General features: G+C 45.5%; 1 protein-coding gene across 1 annotated transcript in view; it reads left to right on the top strand.

Moving 5' to 3' along the window:
• LOC147736517 (carnosine synthase 1-like) overlaps nt 1-20,022 on the top strand; it is a 371,087-nt gene that overhangs the window by 164,180 nt on the left and 186,885 nt on the right. The window contains exon 5 of the mRNA XM_086953763.1: nt 12,797-13,028. Coding sequence (XP_086809889.1) covers nt 12,797-13,028 — 232 coding nt within the window. The remainder of the gene's footprint in view (nt 1-12,796; nt 13,029-20,022) is intronic.

Here is a 20,022-nt window from a genome sequence, read left to right as displayed (position 1 = left end):
TTATTGATTTTTTTATATTTATGCAATTTCTATAGCCTATTGAGCCTGATGGTGGGTGTATTATTGTAAACACTCGCCCTGTTTAAATCTAATTAACAATTCGTGGGAGAGCTTAACTCCAAGAATCTGCATAATGGGGAAACAGGCATGTGTAGAAAAGAAACAGATGTTAGTCCCACCTAAATCAATGTCCAGCAAACCCACTTCTATAGATAGAATGTTAGAAAAAGCTTGGGAGCAGTTGCTACTGAAATTGAGAGGACCGAGAGACGTCTGTATCTGACTCCAAATCTAGTGATCAACCCCTGATCATTGAATCAGCTGGTCCAGAACGACCTAGGGCTAATACGCCAACACAACAGGGAAGGAAATGTAACTCTAAATTGAATCCCAAGGCAAAAGTTACAACAAGAAGGAAAAAGCCGCAAGGTAGAAACCCCGATAATGGAATCTCTGGGGGGTGGACCTTAGATGAGAGTCCAGAACCCATAAGTGACCAGCCACCGTGGGTTACAAAACTGGTGGTTGATCTTCAGATTCAAATGAGGAACATTGTAACGGATGAACTAAGACCCCTTTATGATAGAATTAATGGGCTGGCTACTATCCTTAATGACTGGGTTAGAACAAGGGGGGCAATTGATAGTATTCTGGGCCCAGATTTTAGGATTAATACCCAGCCCTCCATTAGTAATACACTGGCTAACCCATACCCAATCACTACTGAGCAAGCCCCGCTTCCAAAACCCAATGGGGGAAGTCTGGCATTGGAGGCAATTAGAGGTAGTGGGGTATGTTTAACTCGGGGTAACGCCAATCCAGTAACTCTCTTGCCAACATCGAGGGAAAAAACAGGAGAATTAAAATCAAATAACAGGCAGGTGGGGGGTGACGTGCCTACAAATATAGTTGACACCAATTAACTTGCCCCCCAGTCATAAACTTACCCCATATGTCCTCATCCTGGCAGGTACTCCTGAACTTAAAAGGGGCCATTCAGAATCCCATCAAGAGTTAAAAAACAAATGCGTCCATTGGCTTGTAAACCATACCCCGTTTAGTCATGAGCACGTAGACGAGATTCTAACCACACGCAGGGTGGGTTGGATTGGCAGATGGCACAAGGACATACATGGCGACTGCATAGTAATTAATTTTAGAAATTCACAGGTGACCCAAAGAGTTTTAGCTAGAGAGGAGGGGAGGGACAAGGGTGGAATTTTATTACTTCCCTTAGGTTATTTCTACCCCCCCACTTGGCCCCCTCATGCTTCACGGCACCAAGAGCTGCGATGGAGACCTGTCCATCCTAATGGTGCGTTTCCTCGCCCAATACAACATTGGCAAAAGCAATTTAGTTTTAATATTCCTATTGGAAACAGTTTCAGTTGCCTCGATGGAGTAGATTGACTAAAACAAAACTCCCCCAAAATTAAGGCACAAATTAGTATTCCACAATTAGAAAGCCAGCCACAGGTTATCGCTACGGTGACTAGTCACGCAAGGGACGAGGGTTTAACTGGTGGGAGAATGAGCGGCTCCCCCTGGTTGCACCCACCCATGTGGTGGCACGCCGCCGACCGATAATCCCAGGATCGCCCACTTGGAGGCCCAATGCCTGGGAATGCTAGTGGATTACCAAAAACTCCTTTGCACTTACCCATTTTTGCCCTCCAGAAACAGAATCCCCCCACTTGTCACAAAACAAGGGTCTTAGTATGGAACATGGCGGGTCTGATGTACAAGATAGATGACCCGGAGTGGGATACATATACCAGCCAATTTGAGATCTGCATGTTCCAGGAAACATGGGCAAGAGGGGAGGTTTTTAAGCCAGGCTTCGCCATTTTTAACATACCCGCATTAAGTGGGGGTAAAGGGAGACCGTCTGGTGGTCTAAGTACATGGGTAGGAGTCCATTTAGGCTGTATGGCTACGCAGATAGATACAGGCTCTAATGATATTTAGTGTGTTATACTCCAGTTTCCTTCTAAGATTTCTGTAGCTCTTATTAATGTATATTCTAGACCCATAGTCTTGGGCAAAGAGTCAGCCACATTGGAAGCACTATCCGTATTTTTAGGTACAATTGATGCCATTCAGATGGTAATACTAGGAGGGGACTTCAATTGCCATTTTGAGCCCCTGGAGGGTATTCCTCAGGATAGCCTTTTTGACGAGGACAAATTTTGGGCAATCCCAGAAACAAGTTGCCCTCCGGTAAAAAAATGGTCCCCCCTGGTGATCCAGATGAACTGTCTTGTCCTTAAGCACTCGTTAAGAGCATGCAATGGTAGAACATTGTCTGATACTTCCAATAGTTACACTTTCTATAGAAAAGATCATGGCTCTTTACTAGATTACATTATAATTGACTCAAAATCCTGGGGCAGGTCGATTGGTTTTAAAATCATCCCACGGCAGGACAGTGACCACTACGCACTAGTACTGGAACTCAAACCATTTATTCTTGGGAAAGCCCTACCCCCAGTTGAATCTAGCGATTTAAAATTGACTCTCTCCAATTGCAGGAGAAGAGTGATTTGCACTCATTTTTCCCATTCTCAAGACAAACTGAGCACCTTGTATGAAGCTTTATTACCTGTTCTTTTGGCGGCATCCAATTCATTGGCCATAAATGGGGATGGTCCCGACATGGAGATGTTGGGGAAAAAATCACACCAAATTAGGAGAAATCGCACTAACTTTCTTCTACCCAATAAAAAAAAAAAATCACCCAAGTAGGAAGCCTCCCCATTCATGGTTTAACGATCAGTGCCGTATGGCTAAAAGAACGTTAATAACATCAATCAAGGCCAATGATCGCCTGAAAATCTAAACAGCGAGGCATACAAGGTGGCCATTTATGGAGCCAAAAAGGGGTGGGAATTGGAGAGGTGGGATGCATTGAGAAGTGCCCTCGGGACAGGGATATGAGGACTTTTGGGACGTTGTCAATTCTGACAGCTCTGGACCCAAGACATCAGTAGATCCGAACTTGGATGAAGAGGTCTGGCGGGAACACTTTGAATCCCTCTACTCCAAGGATGACATGCTGCCTGGTGTGTGATCAGCAGGATGTCATTTGGGGATCTATTCTACCCTACATCCTGATTTCATTGATCACCCCCATGACAGCAGCTCCAGTATTAGTATAAGCTCAAAAGAAATCAAGGGAGCCCAAGCGCAAATATCCCCAGGCAAAGCGCCAGGCCTGGATAAGAGTCCCGGGGACCTTTTTCGCAGCGAGCCAGCTGTCTGGGTGCCGTACTTCTGGTTTTTATTCAATGCTATATTGCAGGGTATGAGGATCCCACCCAGCTGGCCTGGTGCGGGAATAATCCCAATTTTCAAAAAAGGCTCACCACTCTTGCCAACCAATTACAGACCAATTAGCCTAATTGATATTTCTCAAAAAATCTCTGCGCGCATTCTGCTGCTCAGGCTACAAGATTGTATGGAAGAACAGAAGATCCTGTCCCCTTTACAGGCCGGATTCAGGGAAAAATTATCTACCCTGGATCAAGTACTCAGGTTACAGCTGTTGTACTGGAAAACCGTGTGTCTGGAGGGTGGCAGTTTCTTCCTAGTATTTGTGGACCTGAGGTCAGCTTTCGATCTGGTCCCAAGGGAAAAACTGTGAACAGTCCTCCCTGAGTTGGGGGTCCCAGAATACCTAACTCATCTCATTAAACAGCTTCATGAGGACAATTTTGCGCAAATCAGGTTTGGCAGGGATGGTGAGCTAACTGCTCCCATCCCGATTAAGCGCGGTGTCCGCCAGGGCTGTGTCCTTGCTCCCATTCTTTTCAGTTTATATATTAACGGCTTAGTAGATTCGCTCCTGGCTGAAACAGACCTAGATGCACCCAAGTTAGCCTCCCGACTGATCCCGGCAATGATGTTTGCCGATGATACGTTATTAGTATCTAAATCGCCTATGGGGTTACAGAGGATTCTTAATAAATTTGAAGTTTCTTACAGAGAAAGAGGTTTAGCAATCAACCTACAGAAAACCAAATTCATGGTGTTTAATAGTTCCAAGAGTACACGTCCCAATCCCTTATTATATGGCAAACCTCTCGAAAGAGTTTCCTCCTTCGTTTATCTGGGGCTTACCATCACAGATAAAATGGATTGGGTGGCACACATTAACAAGCATTTACAATGCAATGGTTTTGCCTTTGTTAAAGTTAGAGCTATTGGCATTGCTCTTGACACTCTGAAGCTCCACTCTGCACTCTGAAGCTCCACTCTGAAGCTGCACTATGAAGCTCCACTCTGAAGCTGCACTCTGAAGCTGCACTCTGAAGCTGCACTCTGAAGCTCCACTCTGAAGCTCCACTCTGAAGCTCCACTCTGAAGCTCCACTCTGCACTCTGAAGCTCCACTCTGCACTCTGAAGCTCCACTCTGCACTCTGAAGCTCCACTCTGCACTCTGAAGCTCCACTCTGCACTCTGAAGCTCCACTCTGAATCTGCACTCTGAAGCTCCACTCTGCACTCTGAAGCTCCACTCTGAATCTGCACTCTGAAGCTCCACTCTGCACTCTGAAGCTCCACTCTGAATCTCCACTCTGAATCTGCACTCTGAAGCTCCACTCTGCACTCTGAAGCTCCACTCTGAATCTGCACTCTGAAGCTCCACTCTGCACTCTGAAGCTCCACTCTGAATCTGCACTCTGAAGCTCCACTCTGCACTCTGAAGCTCCACTCTGCACTCTGAAGCTCCACTCTGCACTCTGAATCTGCACTCTGAAGCTCCACTCTGAATCTGCACTCTGAAGCTCCACTCTGCACTCTGAATCTCCACTCTGCACTCTGAAGCTTCACTCTGAATCTCCACTCTGCACTCTGAAGCTCCACTCTGCACCCTGAAGCTCCACTCTGCACTCTGAAGCTCCACTCTCCACTCTGAAGCTCCACTCTCCACTCTGAAGCTCCACTCTCCACTCTGAAGCTCCAGTCTCCACTCTGAAGCTCCACTCTCCACTCTGAAGCTCCACTCTGAAGCTCCACTCTCCACTCTGAAGCTCCACTCTGAAGCTCCACTCTGAAGCTCCACTCTGAAGCTCCACTCTCCACTCTGAATCTCCACTCTGAAGCTCCACTCTCCACTCTGAATCTCCACTCTGAATCTCCACTCTCCACTCTGAATCTCCACTCTGAATCTCCACTCTCCACTCTGAATCTCCACTCTGAATCTCCACTCTCCACTCTGAATCTCCACTCTGAATCTCCACTCTCCACTCTGAATCTCCACTCTGAATCTGCACTCTGAAGCTCCACTCTGAATCTGCACTCTGAAGCTCCACTCTGCACTCTGAATCTGCACTCTGAAGCTCCACTCTGCACTCTGAATCTGCACTCTGAAGCTCCACTCTGAATCTGCAGCTCCACTCTGCACTCTGAAGCTCCACTCTGCACTCTGAAGCTCCACTCTGCACTCTGAAGCTCCACTCTGCACTCTGAAGCTCCACTCTGCACTCTGAAGCTCCACTCTGCACTCTGAAGCTCCACTCTGAATCTGCACTCCGAATCTCCACTCTGCACTCTGAATCTCCACTCTGCACTCTGAAGCTCCACTCTGCACTCTGAAGCTTCACTCTGAATCTCCACTCTGAAGCTCCACTCTGCACTCTGAAGCTCCACTCTGAAGCTCCACTCTGAAGCTCCACTCTGAAGCTGCACTCTGAAGCTGCACTCTGAAACTGCACTCTGAAGCTCCACTCTGAAGCTCCACTCTGAAGCTCCACTCTGAAGCTCCACTCTGAAGCTCCACGCTCCAGTCTGAAGCTCCACTCTGAAGCTCCACTCTGAAGCTCCACTCTGAAGCTCCACTCTGAAGCTCCACTCTGCACTCTGAAGCTCCACTCTGAAGCTCCACTCTGAAGCTCCACTCTGAAGCTCCACTCTGAAGCTCCACTCTGCACTCTGAAGCTCCACTCTGAAGCTCCACTCTGCACTCTGAAGCTCCACTCTGAAGCTCCACTCTGCAGCTCCACTCTGCAGCTCCACTCTGCAGCTCCACTCTGCAGCTCCACTCTGAAGCTCCACTCTGAAGCTCCACTCTGAAGCTCCACTCTGCACTCTGAAGCTCCACTCTGAAGCTCCACTCTGAAGCTCCACTCTGAAGCTCCACTCTGAAGCTCCACTCTCCACTCTGAAGCTCCACTCTGAAGCTCCACTCTGAAGCTCCACTCTGAAGCTCCACTCTGAAGCTCCACACTGCACTCTGAAGCTCCACTCTGAAGCTCCACTCTGCACTCTGAAGCTCCACTCTGAAGCTCCACTCTGCACTCTGAAGCTCCACTCTGAAGCTCCACTCTGCAGCTCCACTCTGCAGCTCCACTCTGAAGCTCCACTCTGAAGCTCCACTCTGAAGCTCCACTCTGAAGCTCCACTCTGCACTCTGAAGCTCCACTCTGAAGCTCCACTCTGAAGCTCCACTCTGAAGCTCCACTCTCCACTCTGAAGCTCCACTCTGAAGCTCCACTCTGCACTCTGAAGCTCCACTCTGAAGCTCCACTCTGAAGCTCCACTCTGAAGCTCCACTCTGAAGCTCCACTCTGCACTCTGAAGCTCCACTCTGAAGCTCCACTCTGAAGCTCCACTCTGAAGCTCCACTCTGAAGCTCCACTCTGCACTCTGAAGCTCCACTCTGAAGCTCCACTCTGCACTCTGAAGCTCATCTCTGAAGCTCCACTCTGAAGCTCCACTCTGCACTCTGAAGCTCCACTCTGCACTCTGAAGCTCCACTCTGAAGCTCCACTCTGAAGCTCCACTCTGCACTCTGAAGCTCCACTCTGAAGCTCCACTCTGAAGCTCCACTCTGAAGCTCTACTCTGCACTCTGAAGCTCCACTCTGAAGCTCCACTCTGAAGCTCCACCTCATATCTCTTTCATGAACCACCATACATGTCCTGCCCATTTATTTCACTCATGCATGGGTTTTTTTAATCCCTGCTTTCTCCCTTTGTCAGCGTTTTACCGTCATTTTCTTTATCAGTCTTCACCCCGTTTCTCTCTCTTATTTTGGATGGAGGCCGGTGTTAAAACAATAATAAGTGCGGGTTTTCAAATACGAGCGCTGGTGGACCCCTGCAACCAGCTCAGCTGCTCAAAGTAAGCACGGTATAATCTTCATGCCTCCTACTTTCCCTGCAGCCAACCATCTCCTCGGATGACGGGCTGCCGGCGATACCTCCCTGCAGCTTGGTTTGACCTTCATGCCCTTTCCCGGCGGGTGCCCTCAATCCCGGACCAGATTCGGGGGCGTTCCCGGCGTCGCGTGACGTCGGCATTGACGGACAGGCCCCTTGTCCAATGGCTAGGCTCCATTTATGGAGCCAGCCAATGAATGACGAGGGCCGACCCAAACCCACACACAGTACTCATTAGGTTTTTGCATGCGCAAAAAAGATGCGCAGAGCGCATCTTTTTCGCGAGGCAAAACCTAAAAAGTCATCCCTAAAATTGGCTCCATCATCAGGTGGGCTTATGAAAGTCTTTTGCAAGTCCACCCTGAAACCAATTAGCCCACCTGTCGAAATTTACAAGGTGCAAGCTCGGGGATGGGTATTATCCTGGGCTGAACTATGGGGCCATTTTGGTCCCGAGAACTTACCACAGGTAGAGGACAACTTCTTAAGACATATGTTGAATTTCCCACAGACTACCCTGTTAACCCCACTCCAATTAGACTTGGGGCTTATGGCAATTTCAGAAGTACTGAATCTCAAACCCTTAATGTATTGGCGTAGTTTGTGGGTAACCCCAGAACTTTTATCTTACAGAGAGGAACTTTTAGAGGTAATGAATCTGCGGGGGCTGCTAATTTCTCGTGGTTAGCATGCATGAAACACACGGTCATTGGCATGGGGCTATGGGAATTCTGGGTTCATCCTGAACTTGCCTGCTCCTCACTATCCAGGAAACAACTGAAGACACACTTTGAGGAGCATAAAATGGCACAGCTTTATAGCTGTCCCCGAATAGGCAAGTTAACCTCAGCATTCCTAGATTCAAAAGATAGGTTCTTATTTGAGCCGGTCCTAGATGTCATCGAGCCAGCTGCCGCTAGAAAACTTTACCTTCAGTATAGATACGGGGTGTTGCCACTTCGCTGCTTTACCCACAAATGGAAGGGTCTTCAAGCCTCGAATTGCCCGACTTGCGACTGCCCTGATGAGACAGTACTTCACGTGTTCTTCAGCTGCCCTGGCTACCACAAAGCAAAAAATGTTGGCTGGTTAAGATTTGTAGGAACCTTGGAACTAGATACTGTTCGGAGGCGTTCAGGATTGTCAAGCATGATACATGTATCCCTATTGTCTTTTCAGTCGCAGGCTTTTTATTTTCCATGTAGTGCACCCACAGGTTTTTCTAAAATCTTCTCAACAGGTGATAGAAGCCCCCACAATAGAAATGTAACTATTCTACTTTTCATAAGATGGGTAGTCCACCCTCCTATGGTTACCCTTTGTTGGTTTTAAATTCATAGTTTCGTTATTTTGCTTTGGCAAAAATTTGTTTACTCACTGCTAGAGGGAACTGTGAATCAATCAGTTTACTTCCACAACTTTTGTAAAAACTCCTTGTGTAGAAGTAACCTCTAGTAGGGAGCAATTCCAGTGAGAGGACTGTGCCAACATTTGTAAGACAAAGTTGTGGTCATCTTTTTATAACTCTTTTATAATTGACTTATTTATTTATTTATTATTCGCACTATGCACGTTCCATAGATGAATTCTTGTTTATAGTTTAGTATATCCCTCTGCGATATGATTTTTTGTCCCCCATTTCAGGGTATAGAACATTTTAATAGGCTAGTGAATTTTTGTATCTTTATTGTTTAGTAATAATGTATATATAGAAATCCATGTAATCCTTATTTTCACAAAAACATGTAATTGTATCATCAGGTTATTTTATACTTCCTTTTTTTCTTTTCTATTTGTATGTAATTTGATTGCACTTTTGAGGCCATATTGACTGAAATAAAGTTTATTGATGATGATATATATCTGTGTTCATCAACTACATCTTTCTCTGTGCAATATACCCTACATTGCTTGGAAACTATAGCAAAACCAAATTACAGTAAAATAATTAAGAGTATCAAAATTAAAAAGTTTGCTTTTTTGCCACATTTAACTTTGTAATTTCTTGAATCTGTAGTAGTTTTACCCTGTGATTTGAACTTTGATGGTTTTAATTAACCAAATAAAGTTAACTTTTGACTTTGACTTTTAGTAGTTTTAAAGCAAGAAGAATTTTTGGGAGAAGGATAAAACCTGCAAAACTCATCTTTTATGAAATAATTCCCACAAGGTTTTTCACTAAAAGTCCTCCACAAAATATTTCTTGCTAAAAAAGTTTACTCTTAGCTGACATTTTGTTAAATGGACACAGTTTGCAAATGTGTAATGCTGGAAATGTGGTCTCTTTCTCAGAATTTCGCTAGTGAACACTCCTAATTCTTTTAAACCTCCATGCTGTCTTGGAGGATAAAGATTATTTACCATTTCTTCTATCCTACTAGGATATAGATACAACATTAAATAACAAGCATTGGCATAGCCAATAGGTCTCGCCTTTGGGACCTTATACGTGTTCAGGCAAACAACATTTGGCGCTGGCTAGAAAGAGAGGGGGTTGAGGTAGTGGAAGGAGAGAGGACAGGCAAGGAAAGGAGGGAGGAGAGAGAAGGGCTGAAGCAGGTAAGAGAGAGAGAGAAGGGCTGAGGCAGGTAAGAGAGAGAAGGGATGAAACAGGCAAATAAACCATTTGGCCCCAACACTAATGGCACAAAATATTTGTCGGTCCATTATAATCACATGTGAAAGCACTTGCATAATTAATCTTCCAGCCACACCAACACCACCCCCTCAGCTGTAATGGAAGGAACATGACCACCCATACTACATTGCAAATTCCATGGCAGTAAAACAAAGACACATTTGGAGTGCCACCCCCTTCAATTTAAATACAACACAATCCCACCTCAACTGACAGCAACAGCCACCCAGCTTTTCCCAACCCTTGCCACATGCCCGTCATCCCCTCCCAGCGGGTCCAGCGTAGCATTCAGGTACATGTCAATCTTGTGTAGTCCGTTGCGAATGATTTTCAGGGTCATCCTCATGTCGGGAGTCTGGGCTGCTTGTTCTTCTTGGCAATACACTGGAGACACAGACCAACTATCACAAGCTTGGAGAGCTCACAACAGCAGTCAAAGCATGGTGCACGACATCAGCGACAGCCACGAGTCTACTGACAACAGGAGCGTTGCTATACTGTATGTACTCCAGTGCCGGTAAACTGTGCCTAACCAATCAAAGTAACAGAATTGTGAAATCCGATCTCAGGAGGATAGTGGCTTAATCCGGGTTGCAAAATGGAAAACTGTGCTCTCTGTATAGTAAAGTAGCAGCTATGGGATTGATACTACTACACATACAGAGTACCCTAATAGGAAATTCCTTGATTTGTCGCCAAGTTGACGTTTTCCAACACTATACACGTCCTCAGTTCAGATACATCTACAACTTCAGCAGGTCAATAGGCAAATTGAAAAGTCAGTCTTTGTGCCGTAAAATCTCAATGGGATGACCGAAATGCTGTCATGTATTCTGTAAGGTAGAACTGAACTATCTAAAAAGTAGAGGTGTACCTGGAGGCTTTTGTCCAGGTAGGGCAGTGTGTACTATATATGTGCCACCCATGGATGAGTCTCCAGCAGATTATTGACTGTTCCAGAAGAGCAACGGCTCGCTCTCTAGAAGCCTCGTCACTAGTGGGATTAGATAACAATTTGTGTAACCAGGACGGTACTGTGTATCAACCCTCAAATTCATTTTGCTTTCAATATTTGTGAGCACAGTTAAGTAGGTAAATACAGCAGAACTACATATCCCAAGATACTAAGCTCGGAAATCAAGCATGACTTCCCATACAAAGGCCCAGACGTACAAGGCTCTCAACAAGGCTCTTAACAGTTGTTCAGGCAAGAGGGGGGTTAGCGCAAAGTTTACCCCAAAACTTCAGGTACTGACCTGCATTATATTCGGATAAGTGTTAGCACATGGTTAACCCCAAGCTTTAGGTACTGACCTGCATTATATCTGGGTTGTAACCACCGCAAATTGCGGTCTTTTCAACAAGATGTGACAGAGGCCAAGTGGCAAGCTGATTGGCACATTTTGGACGTCACCAGCTTTGTCCAATCACAAAATCCAAAATATTTCTAACCAATAGCATTGTTTCATTCTTTGACCAGTCAGAGAATGTGCAGTATCAGCGTTTATGGCTTCCTGTTCCAACTTGTTGTTCCTTAACCTCGTATTTTATGTAGTCGCTTGTCCCCGATTTTCAGCGATCGCCCCATAAAAAAAAACACGTCTTTTTCTGGTTTTATGCATCTCCGATAGGGAGTTTCGATAATCTGAGATAAGATCTCCCAACTTTTCAAGAAGAAACACAGTGTAGCGTCTTGTTATGGATCGGGGGGGAGGTGCCAGTGGAGTGTATACATAGAAATGGCAGCTGCAGCGTCCCGCCTACCCCGTACACCTTTTGATTTGGAGCGACAACTGTAGCCAGTTGCAGTCTCTCAGAACCCTGGTACTGTTAGCTGAGCCCACACTAAGCGCCGAATATCAGCACCTACGTCCAGAGCTTCACACGGCCAACTCACTCCCCGCGGCCTGAGGTTGCACCACTACAGGTGACTTTGTGACGCTCGCTGCCTCCACCGCCCGGCTCCCAGTCTTCAGTCCTACCTGCTAGCTCATCCAGGTAGACTTCGGCAGCTGATTCTCATCATCGGATTTTGTAATGCTTTCCTTGGTCCGGCACATGGGACTCCCCTGCTTATTTGCATGTTTACTGTGCAAGCGTCTTGAATGAAATAAACCTCCAAGGGGGGGAACAGCTGTGACTGAGTGGGTGCCCCTCAGTGCCCATTCATCACTCGGGACTCCCCCCTCGGTGCTGCTTACCCTGTCACACTCGAGTCCCCCTCATGAAGCAGTTGTAAATATTGATTTCTCACTGATACCAAATACTGTGGTGTTAATTGTTTATGAAATTGGAATTAAAGTTTTCCAACCTTATTAACTGAAGCACTTATACACAGCATGATCGGGAAGACAAAGAACAGAAGAGGATAGTGCCAAATCTCTTTATATGCCCGGAGCTTGTTAAACAAGTGGGAAGGGCGGGGGGAGTGCGGCCGGGATCAGGAACACACAGTATTGTTTCCCTTGCGGGATCGAGCAGAGGAAACCATCTGTTTGAAAGTTAATTACAAATAGATGGTTTCAAAGCTCGCTCCCGCAAGGGAATCGCCAAACGTGTGGTCGTTGCCATTGAAAGCAAAGTGTGCATGTTTTTGGCAGAAAAGGCGAATCGATTACTAAAGGTCTCCTCCTAGATAGCACATGCGCGCTGCGTAGGTGAGACCTAAAAAAGGGAAACAATGAAAAGAAAATAGGTGTCTGTTGGCTTAACAGCTTGATGTGATTGGCTGTAGAGTTGTAAATGAGAGCTTTGGGTCTAGGACAAGCCTGGTCTGATGCAGTTGAAGATTTGATAATGGCCCACTGGTGTCTGGTTGACTGTCATGGTGTTTTGAGTGTACACAATCCTAATGGTTGGCAAATTGCCAGAATCAGAGATGGGTTTGATTGAATAATCCTGAAGTCTCATATTGTCTCAGACTTTATAAACCTGAGATATTGAGTCTTCTCTCATCTCAGATTAACTTTCGCATTTTTGTCTGTTCTCACCACAGGTCATTTGTTCAGCTGGGCGAGCCGATAAACCACTGATCCATCAGACATCAGTCCCCCAGACACTAGAAACAACTTTGCAGCTATGGGGGATCACCGATGAGACACAGATCAAGGCTATTCACCAAAAGGTGGTAGACAAGGCTGAGGACGCTCTGAGAGCTGTTATTGAGATGGAAAAGAACCTGTCACTGGAGCAGCGTGGAGGCAGGCGATCACAGACCGATGTCATTGGTGAGGAATAATGTAGGACTACCTATTCAGCCCTTTTAATAAGAAAGAATGGTGAGTTGACGACTCACATTTGTGCCACCAATGTAAACTCATCCACAACATTGGAACTCCTCTAATAAAAGAATGCCAAGAATTAAAAACTCATGGGCGATTAATTTAAATAGGCAGATTATGGCCTCTTTACAAACCCCATGATCAATACCTGTCAGTGGAGAGCAGAGGAACTGAATTGTGTCATGTTCTATCACTGGATATTTGCTGAGTTCAGTCTTAGCTAATCACTTGGCATGCTGGAGCTTGGTTCAGACGTCAGTCAGCGTTACTAGTCCTTCCAGTCAGTGATCCTCCACTGTGAAATTTCCACCATTGATCTATGTTTGGTTTCAACAAGTGATTTGGATTGGTGAGGGATATCCCTACGGAGGTGCTCCATGGGTGACTGGGTCTTGAACCTATGTGGATGTCAAATGTTAAGTGGGTTGGCACCCTGTGGTGGCTCGCAAGAGGGATTTGCGTCATATGGTCTACACTCAAGCCATGCCAGCTATTGTGTGCTTGATGGACCTCTTGCTGGTGGTATGGGTCGTGTCCTCCTCTTATGTGGCTAAGGCAAGAGACTATATTGCTCCCTGACTTACACAGACCAGTCATCTGGCTGGTCAAGGCTATCACAGACCCAGCTCCTGTCTGTTTTGCACTTCTGATCATTTTCTCACCTTTCTGCAGTGTTGGCCGGCACGGATCGGCAGCAGGGGGGTTCGGGGCTTTAAAAAAAAAGAAAAACAAAACCTGATTGCCACATTCCTCCTTGTCTCTCCTTCATCGTCTCTTCAGGTAGAAACAGGGAAGCAAGAAGCACCCAGCTCTCAGGCTCCCTATAGCCAATCACAATGCTGCACTGCAGCGTTGGGAGTAGTATGGGCACTGTGGTTTGGTGCCCAGCCATAGACTGGGGGCCTGGGCATGTTCTCCACCCAGGCTGTAATGCAGTGGAGAACATGCAAAGTACCCATGAATGTATGTCCGCCCCAAGACAGCCGACCATGCTTTCATGCGTTTTTGGAGTGGGCAAACCTCTCGTCCCCTGCCATGTACCGAGAGCAGAACAACCTCACCTCACCTGCAGAGCTGCCACAGCAGGGAAACACAAAATGTTGATAACATCAAGTTATTATCATTTTATGTTTCCTTTATTTACACTGATAAAAAGCAGCGAACAAATCTCCTACACCTTAGCGGAGGAGCAGCCACTGCCCTTATGTTGCCTTTCAATGCTGTTTTACACCCTTGCTGCTTGAACATGAAATACCTTGAAAAAAACAAGAGACGGGAGGCATTTGGAAAAACAGGAACAGTTTAATTAAACAATGCAGCTGAGAGCATAGTCACAGGTTCTGAGGACTGTCTACATTTACAATCGTTCTGGAGTAGGTTTATTGGACGTAATAAACAGTTCCGTCAATCCTTTTTTGCTAAGGAATGGGAACCGCTGTCTTAGGAGTCATAAATTATTATATCTGATAGGAAATCTAGGTGGGCCTTGCATGGACACAATGCGGCCAGCAGGAAATGTGTACAGATGTCCAGCATGGGGAGCTCCTAATCACTGTGTGTACTGTGTGTGCTGTGTTCTGATTGGCTATGTGTTCCTAACTCTATGTGGCATCGGACTTTAAAGTGTTTTCGAAGCGCACGCAACACTCCAGCCATGTGTGCTTTATTGGGGCCAATCTCCTTGGACCATTGTGGTGTCGCTGCCCCTATCTGTGGGATTTCCTGTTTCTGCAGTGCTTTCCTGGTTATGTGCCACCCTACCTGTGACCTGTCAAAGAGTGACCTCTGGCCTGAGTCTCAGAGCTTGCATAACTACATGTTTCTGAGTTGGGGTTGCCGTGGATTTCACAATGGGCAAATATGTTGATAAAGATGTGATTTTGTTTCTTTACATGAATGTATCATTATTCATATTGACATTGACTTTCTCAATATTAACACCCTTTTGCGCCTTTCTGTTTTTCTCACCCTTCTGTTGCATCGCTGTGCCATCACACTCCATTTTTCTGCCTCTCACACACCCTCGCTCTTCCCCTGATTCTCCTGTGCCACTGCTCCCTCCTATGCACCAAACTAGCCCCATCCACTGCCCCCTGCGCACCGGGGACGACATGTGTATAAGTGCAGCGGGTGGGCTGCTGGTGTGCCAAAGGCAAGTCCGTTTGTGCCCATCTGCAGCTGGACCGCACCCAGATTCACAGACCCTGGTTCTTTTAACCCCTACTCTACTCCATAGAACTCCTCTGGTCTCTGAACCCGGGGTGCCCACATCGATGTGCTGCGCCATGCTACACGGGAGGAGCTTTCACCTGCACCAACTGCGACTTCACCTACATTACAACACCCACCACACACACTTTACTCACTAACAGTGCTCCATGCACACTTGTCAACACCCGCTTTCTGAGCAAACACAGCATCAAACTCTGAGACCCCCTACAGGACAACGGTCCAGCTCAGCTCTTCTGTATAGAAACATGGCTGACCTCTGAATCGGCACACAAGATCCCTGCTGCTATCCCAGCAGGATACAGACTCGCACACCATGACCCCCAGCACAGACAATCATATTCACAGACTCCTTCAACTGCACTACAACAACAGAAGCCGCAATCCCTTACATGGACCACATGCACTTCAAGCTTCAGACTTCAGCAACATAACCTTTAAGTGGGACCCTCATAGACTGAATACCAGGACCCAGAGCCACCTTCACAGATATCATCACTGACTTCATCACACCTTTTGCCATTGACTCCAGTAACCACATCCTAAAACGAGATTTTAACTTTCACCTTGAAGACATGAGGCACCCCAACACTACTTTACTCCTCGAGAGCCTAGAGAACATATGACTCACACAAAACATCAATAGATCCACACACTCTGCCGAACATACCCTTAACCCAATGTCAACCCTTCAACAACATTGCAATCTAAACAACCGCACCACTCACCTGGATCGGCCATGTCATCATCCAGTTTCTCATTGGTGCAACAAAACCCATTACTATAAATGTAGCCAAACAATGTTAGAGCTGCTTCAAGTATTCGAGCACCTGGACGATAGAATCACAAAATGCACAGATTCCCTTGCACCCAGTAAACACAATGAGCAGAGAAGAACAGGGAAGCAATGGAAGCAGGCCAGAAAAACAGCAAACAACTGGAAAGAAAATGGAGAACAGACCACCTAGAAAATAACAAAATGATGTAGAGGACCATCACCACAAATCAAAGAAAAATAGGAAATCCTCACAATCATCAAAGACTTCATTTCACAAGCCACCACCACCAACTGTATCACCCCGTCGCAAGAATTATGTGACAACCTTTCAGAAGTCCTCAGCAACAAAATCAAGGTCTTATACAACAATTTCGACTGGCAATGAACTCCTACACCCTTTTCTCCAGCCTACCTTCTAACACACAAAAATACTCTGACGGCCTGGGAAACACTCACAGCCAGCATCATGAGACCCATCCACATTGGGGCACTGAGGCCCCAGCACCCACCACATCTACAACATGAGAGCCGCCACATCAGTGAAGGCTTCATCTGCCCCTTCCATCACCTCTGAAATGTTCCTCGATCCTGGAAACACGCGATGGTCAACGCACTGCTAAACAATCCCTTGACAGACCCCAAGCAACTAGCAAACTACCACCCAAGATCCATTCTACTCCATCCTGCCAAAGCAATAGAAAAAGCAATAAACAACTCTTCCACTACCTCAGCGCACACCAACTCCTGGACAACCCGTAATCAGGTTTCAGGCTGAACCGCAGCATCGAGACCGCCCTCATCGCAGGAACCAATGACATCAGGATGATCCTAGACAGTGGAGACAAAGCAGACCTTATACTACTTGATCTCTCAGCAGCCTTTGACACTGTCTCCAACTCCACCCTGATCAATAGACTGCACAAGACAGGCTTACAAGGGACTGCCCTCAACTGGATTTGTTCCTTCCTCATGGATAGAACACAAAGAGTCAACCTGCCACCATACACTTCAAGGGAAACATCCATTACAATTCAGTCATTACAACAACCTACCTTTACAACGCAACTGTTACAACGCAACTGCCTTTACATCGCATGCCATTACAACGTATTTCACTACAACGCATGCCATAACAACGCATACCATTACAACACACTATAAGGTAAGTAATGGAGATTCTTTTAGTATTAGGGTGGGTATAGGTTTTGGGGTACATGGGAATAGTATTTTTTTACCCTTACACCATCCAACACTTTCCCTACTGTTGCACTCACTGGAGTGGGAATAGTACATTTTACCCCTACACTATCCAACACTTAGTAATTTTTAACCCTACACTATCCAACACTTACCCTACTGTTGCACTCATTGGACTGGGAATAGCAATTTTTATCCCTTCACTATCCAACACTTACCCTACTGTTGCCCTAAAAGTATTATGCGTTGTAAAGGCATGCGTCGTAATGGTAGTTTTAAAAAATTTATTGTAATGGCATGCATTGTAAAGTCATGCAATGTAATGGTAGTTTCGATATAAAGACTGTGTTGTAAAAGCATGCGTTGTAATTGCATGCGTTATAACGTCATATATTCACACTTCAAAGGCCAAGAACCTCATAGTTGGATTCTACGCTATTTAACTTATACGTGAATCAGCTAGCCAACCTCATCAGATCCTACAACATCAACATGCTCTCCTATGCAGCAATACCCGCCTAATACTCTCCGTATCTGACAAAACCCCAACTATATTAAATAACTTTACAATGCATGTTTGTAATACACACAAAGATGAAAATCCTAACTGCCTCAAATGGAACATAGGCAAAACTGAAGTTGTGATCTTTGGAAGGAAAGCATCTCCCTGGGAGTCCACCTGGTGGACAACTAACACTGGACCCTCACCCACCCCATCCACCCACGTAAGAAATCTAAATCTAAATGTAAAGATGCTTTGAAAGATCTTTAAATGGCTTCCGAACAATACCTGGAAATCAATCGTACTGGCCTTGACCAACAGCAGTCTTAATTACAACAATACACTCTACACAGGGATCACTAAGAAACTTCAGAACTGGTTGAGGGCCATTTATAACGCCGCAGCAAGACTCATAATCCACCTACCTCATCGCACTCATGTCACCCCACATCTCACAGACTGCACCGGCGCCCAATCCACAAACGCATCCAATTCATAATGCTCACACGCACACATACAAAGCACTACACAACACTGGCCCTGCATATCTTAACAGCTGCTTACACTTCTACCCACCTCCCAGGAAATGCCGAACTCTCACTGGCACATATACACCGCATCTGCTAAGCCGGAGGCCGGACTTTCTCATTTCTCTCCCCCAAAATTTGGAACAACCTCCCTCACCATATCAGAGCCTCCTCCTTGCTACTCAAGTTCTGCAAGAAGCTAAAGATCAGCCTGTTTGATTAACCTCACCAGGAGACAGCTGCCCGCTATACACCCTCACAAGTGATTAGCATGCTTCACAAATACACATAACATGACAAGATAAAATGTGGGTGTTCTTTTAATCTGTAATGTTGTGATCCTGATGATTAGGTGAGGGTCTGTGGAAAGTCAGTTGTTGTTATGAGGTCCTTGTGTCCGAGTGGAAGCTGCTAACAAAGCTTTGCTGAGACCTTAAGTGTCTGGAAGGTGCCCTCCTTATAAATTTCGATCCTAATCCCTCTGTGCTTGGTTCTTGTGTGTTCCCATCTCTGCTTTAGTTGTTTTAGATTTCCAGTCTCGAAACAATCTCTGTGAATCCCTCAACTCTGTTAATACCTTATGTTGGCCATTAATGTAGTACATGTGTGCTTTTCTATGATAACTACATGGTGCTTCGCTTGATAAATGTTGTGGTACTCCTAACCTGTCTTTTTTTCTTTTAATTACCTTGAAACAATTGGTGACATACAAGGATTATTGAACCACCATTGATTCTGCCATGCCATATTCACTATGGGTCAGATCACAAAATGTTTTGAACTGGTGCTATTTAATGTTCTCGTTTTAAGTTAAAGATGTTTCTGGAGATGGTAATGTCTGACAATAATTCTGTGGCGCATTTTGTTATGTTGGTGATCTGTTCTGTTTCTTTTTGTACTGCTGTGTTTTGATCAGTATTATTTCAGTGTGATGTTGTGGCTTTCCACTGTGGTTGCTATGTTTGGTTCAGATTAGTCTTCTTTGTTGTGTACTGTTTTAATTGTGCTGTTATGTTACTTTGTGTATGTATAGTGTTAGTTTCTGCCACTTCCTTTAGATATGTAAACAAATCGTTGTGCACTTCCAACCTAAAGCAGTGCATGCCCATACAGTTCCTGTGACAAGCAACCATTTACCACTGCCTGAAGTGGTAAATAGCGCTGCTCCAGCTCTTCAACCAGTCAAGCCAAAACAGGGGTTTCCAACCTTTTCAGTAATGAGAGCTACTTATGTTCAAGGAAAATCATCCAGCGCTACTAATAATATTAGTGGCATACACATTACAAAAGGTTATATTAGTGGCCACCCAATGCAGGAATACCAGCCATGATCACCTCAGTGCAGGATTGTAGGAGGCTGGCTTAGTATATGGTGCACACTTATTTAAGTGAAGGACCATGCACTAATCCAGGCAACTCTTATGGTGATTTAGACAAACATAGAAAGCTGGCTAAGTAGTAGCTGTGGAAGGCAGCATTCAGGTTTAGTCCAGAAAGAGATTTATGCAGCTTGTTTTACCAATACTAATCATGTAGTGTAGGTTAAATGAAAAAGAACCACAAAGTGTAGTTATAAAAATAATAATATTTATTATACACACTCACTAACTCATAGGTATATCTCCTGCCTGGAGATATAAACACTATACACCCAATATTTCAAAAGGAAAACAGGTAAGTAGCACAAATAAGCAGTGGTCTCCAGGG

This window comes from Lissotriton vulgaris, chromosome 1_2 (genome assembly GCF_964263255.1).
Source record: "Lissotriton vulgaris chromosome 1_2, aLisVul1.2, whole genome shotgun sequence".
Classification (NCBI taxonomy): Eukaryota; Metazoa; Chordata; class Amphibia; order Caudata; family Salamandridae; genus Lissotriton; species Lissotriton vulgaris.
This window is presented reverse-complemented; position numbering and strand designations above follow the sequence as displayed.